Below are 4,901 nucleotides of genomic sequence, written 5' to 3' on the forward strand. Positions count from 1 at the left end.
CCAACTTAATATCATCCTTGAATGAACTTCCTTCAAGTTTCAACCATTTAAGGAAAAAAAAAAAAAGCAGTCAATTTCCTGGTGGTTGTAATTTAATTAAGTAACCTTTCACACTGAGCAAAACCCAAAAGCAAAAGGGTCATTACTCTTTCTAGTGATTAGAGACACCTCTAGAGCTTCAAACATTTACCTCTCCTTTCCCACAGTAGAAACGCTTTTAGGAGGATCATGGTTCATACCTCACATTCCCTGGAGCCAGAGATGGTATATGTGCAGGGCCCAGATCCATTAACCGATATATCCATGGTCTCAGAGTTTGTAGGCTTGTAGTCCACATAATACTCCTGTAAAGGGGAATTCATTTGTCTTTCAGACTCTCTGGTCTTTTTCCGCCGCCTCTTCATAATAGAATGTTGCTGAAGTTGTTTCATGCTGGCTGGGTAGCGTTTCCAAGACACATAGATTACCAAGAGGATCATGGCCACTGAAAGAAAGAGAGCCACGCTCCCTGCAATAATTTTGTGAAATGAAACATGCTCATACTCTTGCTCTGTGCCAGGAATCTGAAACCCTGGGGAAGGACTTGGTGTTTCAAGAGTGGACTGGCTGGGGTCAGATTTTGAGGTTGTCGGTTTAGGGATAATTAAAGGCTTCTGGGGAGTTTGGGGCACAAGCTGTGATTTTTCTGTGTTGACCACCTGGACTTCAGAACAGATATTATATGTTTCCACTGCATCACTAACCTTTTCACCTTGGATATGTTTAGGTCCTGCACATATCATGGTGCTTTCCTTATTTCCTTTAAAATTCTTAAGCCAATAAAATAGAGGACAAATGCTCCGACTGCATTCCCACATATTCCCAGACAAAGTGATGGATATTAATGATATCCACGCATTGACAGTTTCCTGTGAGATGTTGGTAAGCTTGTTGGAATCCAAATTCAATTTTTGCAAATTGGGCAAACATTTAAATGTGCCTGGCTCAATTCCTTGGATATCATTCCCTGATAAATCCAAGTTGTGTAAGGAACTCCAAGTCCATGTCAAGCCTTGGCTAATGGAGCGAATCCTGTTCCATTGTAAGTAAATTGAGCGGAGGTTGAAGAGACGTGGAAAATGAGCAAAGTTGATCTTGGAAAACTGATTGTGCTCCAAGTGGAGCTCTTTTAACTTCAACAGGCCAGCAAAAGCATTTCTGGACAAGCTTCGAAGACGATTATAACCCAAATCCAGAAAGTCGAGATTTCGACAGTCTTGAAAAACTCTGATGGGCACTGTCTTTAACGAGTTAGATCTCAAGTGCAAAATGATGAGTTTCCGAAGGCCTTTAAATTGTTCAGATTGCAATGTCTGAAGCTTATTGTAGGAGAGGTCCAGACTGCGGAGATTGGGAACCGAGTGAAATGTTTTATTGTGCAGATAGGTAATTTTGTTGGAGCTTAGAATTAATTCTTTCAGTCTACGGATCCCTTGAAATGCATCTTCATCCACTGAGCTAATGTAATTATGGTCAAGATAAAGCCATATAAGCTGGTTAAGGCTGGCAAACTGATTGGATTTGAGTTTCTGAATGCTGTTGAACCTTAATGATAAGCCTTGTGATCCTCCAGAAATGTTCTCAGGGGATATCTGTGAAAAGCATGAGACTCACAGTACAACAATTTTGCCATCACATCTGCAGTTCTTTGGGCAAGCTTTCTGAGCCCCCGTGAGCATAACAAGCAGCAGTGTAGGAAGTAGCACTAGCACTACACGCATGCCTCTCAGCTGCGTAATTAAATGGAAACCTACAATAATTAAAAGAAGACAAATGCACATTGTAAAGCTATTAATGTAAATCACCACCAGCTTACCAATATCAGGGACATTTCATCTAGTGTAGTAATGGGACAGTTGATTTAAGAACAATGTATTTGACACTTAAAGCTTTATTTTCTTCAGTGTTGCATGTTTGCTATTTAGGTTTCATGTTTTCTTCCTTGATTTCCAAATCACCACAGTGTCATAGAACTAAGCACAGCTTCCTGAGTTTCAAGAGTTCATACGTGCATCAAACACTGAAAAACACCGAGCCTATCTTATCACATAATGGCGACATTTAATAACATCAGTGTTTGGCTAGTCACTCTATTGAACACCAGTACCAAAAGGAAGAGTACTAAGTCTTCTGGTAATGGGAAAAATGTATCTTAGTAAGCCCTGTACTTGTACATCTTTCTTAGTTGAGTAAAGAGGCTGTGATTTGGCAAAGGAGCTTCAGTAAACTGTCAAGGTAACCCAAGTTCTCCTTGCTTGAAATTGCATCCTTATTGCATAATGAGATAACCATATAGGAGCTCTGAAAAAATGTCCCTGGGACCAGTATAAACAGCCAGTGAAGCATGGTATGAAGACTAGTAACAGCAGGAGGTACTCTCAATGTGTTAATAAGCATATATGCTCTCAACATTCAGGAAGAGATTCCTACTGAGGCTCTCCTGCTCAGTGATCACAGGCTCAGGGTCCTAACTACTAATAACACAGAACACTCCAAAGTTATGACTATCAAATTCTTATTAAATATTTGCATAAAATACAAAATAATCTTGGGTAGCACTAGTTTTTTTCTGATATATTTAACACAGTTGGTTTTGCAAATTTGGGGGATAAACAAGCAGAGAAACAGCAGACTATTATTTCCCCCCATCCCAACCTGTTCAAATTTCTCACAACTTTTTTTTCTCCCCAACCTCCATTAACTTCAGAAAACCTGCAAAGTTGCAATCTATTGGCACTTATGCTGCATTTCCAAGTCATAGCATGTTAAAGGACTTCTTTCCTCTGTCAACAGTAGATTTATTATTTCTTAGCGGTGAGGGGAAAAAAAAGTACCTTGTGCTGCAGTTCCTTTATTAATCTTAAACATTCATGTTTTTAACCAAGAGGCTATCAGCCAAATCCCTAATTTAAAAAACAAACAAACAAACAAAAAAAAAACTTCTCCTTTTACTGTTAAGAGTTTTTTTTCTTTTTTTCTTTTTTTTTTAAAATTTGAAACCGATCTTGCTCTCTGTCCTCTTGCCAGCTACAGACTCATTGAAATACATTCCAGCTCTCCCAGACAGGAAAAAGGGGTGGGGGGTGGGGGGGGGGAGCCAGTCACACTTGAAAAAATAAAACTGGCAAATGACTGCTGGAAATTTGGAAGCTATGTTCAGGGTACATCTTCAAAGATAAAACAAGCCCTTGTGCGACCTCTGATAAAGTAATGACCCCACCCCTACACACACGCAGTAAAGTGTTAACAATCTTCCTGACAGCAACCAGAAATACAAGCATGGTTAATATTATCAAGAAATAGAAGGAAACATAACATTTATCTCACGCTCAATTCCCGAGCCAGGATACGCATTCGGAAGAGACAGTCTGAAAGATATTTCTCCAGTCTGTTTAAGTCCATGTTATGCATTTACAGTTTAAAAAAACGAGAAAAAGGAAAATGATCTAAAAATATAATAGCAACTATAGTGAGTCAACTGGCAAACTCCGAGGCTGCCGCTTTTTGCCTGTTTTCCCGTCTTTTATCAGCTAATGCCACGACTGAGAATACGAAGCCAAGAGGATCAGCTTTACTAAGAAGGAAACAACAAAAGTTCACTTACCCATCCTTTGTCATCCAAAACGGTTCCCCCCTCTCTCAGCTTTCTTCTTGTTTGGTCTCACGTGTTGAAACCACCACCACCTTCATGATACAGTGCGGCTGTCATTCACACCATTCTGATCCCACATGTCAGCTAGTAGCCCCATACAAACTTCCCCAGAGGGGACAGACAAAAAATATATATATATATACATATAGGAAAAAAAAAAATCAGCACGTAGTGGGATGGGGGGCAGGGAGAAGGAAGCAGTTGGGGGGGTGGGGGAGGGCCTCTAGGCTCTGAGCATCATTGTGTAATTCACCAGAGACCCATCAGCAGTAATTGGCAATCTGTGCAAAAGAGCTACAGCCCATCTCGAAGGTAACCAACTTCTCTGTAAAAAGAGAGGAAAAAAAAGAAAAAGAAAATCTTCAGAATACCTGGCATTCCTTATTGTGCTGGCTTTTGCCATTCCCAGATAAAGCAAATCATCCTCTGGATTTTCAGTTCTTCAAGCAAGTAGGCCTCCTGTGCTGTATGAGACCCCAGTTTAAAAGCTATGCAGGCTAGGTTTATCCATTTAGCTGGTCAGGTTTAAAGTGTTTTGTAGCTGTGCTGAGAGGCAGGCCTTGTCTAATACAGAAGGCTTTCCAGAGACTGATGTTGCTCAGAGCTTGTTGGTGCTAATGCTTGAGTTTGTGATACACTGAGTGCCCTCCGCTGGAGAAAACAGATTGCACATTAAAGACAGGAACAAGTGAGCCTGTCAGTGGTGTGCAGCCTTCCCTCTCTCAGAAAGGGAAATTAAAGGCACAGGATCACTTTTTTTTCTCCGATAATATATGTTATGAAAGGTTTATGCCAAAGAGTTCCATTCAGTGATTTCAAATATTAAGTAAAATACTGCATCTCTAAATATTATTCAATTAGTAGTTTTTAAAGTTTCCTTGACCTGATTTTTTTCTACATATATCACAGGGGATATATGTTTTTTAACAACAGAAATAATTTCAGTTTTATTTTTGTTGATGTTGTTTTGTTTTATTTACAGAGTTTTAAGCAAACCACAAAGAGAAGCAGTCTTTTTTAGTAGAATTATGTTTATTTTCATTCAATAACTTAATTCAGCCTGTTCAATGTCCATATTTCCATTACTCTCTTGATGGGTCATATGGACAGAGTGCTCAACAGGTATAAACAGCCCAAACTGAACCTCATTAGCCATATATGCAGAATTCTAATGCATTAGCCAGGAATTAATAGAGGCCTTTCCCTTGAG

At 39.6% G+C, this 4,901-nt stretch overlaps 1 protein-coding gene across 1 annotated transcript; it reads right to left on the reverse strand.

Moving 5' to 3' along the window:
- Positions 1 to 233: 233 nt before the first annotated feature.
- Positions 234 to 3,718, reverse strand: LRRTM4 (leucine rich repeat transmembrane neuronal 4). The gene is given in 2 exon segments (XM_032653775.1): positions 234 to 1,789; positions 3,644 to 3,718. Coding segments are annotated over 2 exon segments (1,560 nt in total). The 5' UTR covers positions 3,648 to 3,718.
- Positions 3,719 to 4,901: the final 1,183 nt, after the last annotated feature.

The sequence above is a fragment of the Phocoena sinus genome, chromosome 13 (assembly GCF_008692025.1).
Source record: "Phocoena sinus isolate mPhoSin1 chromosome 13, mPhoSin1.pri, whole genome shotgun sequence".
Taxonomy (NCBI): Eukaryota; Metazoa; Chordata; class Mammalia; order Artiodactyla; family Phocoenidae; genus Phocoena; species Phocoena sinus.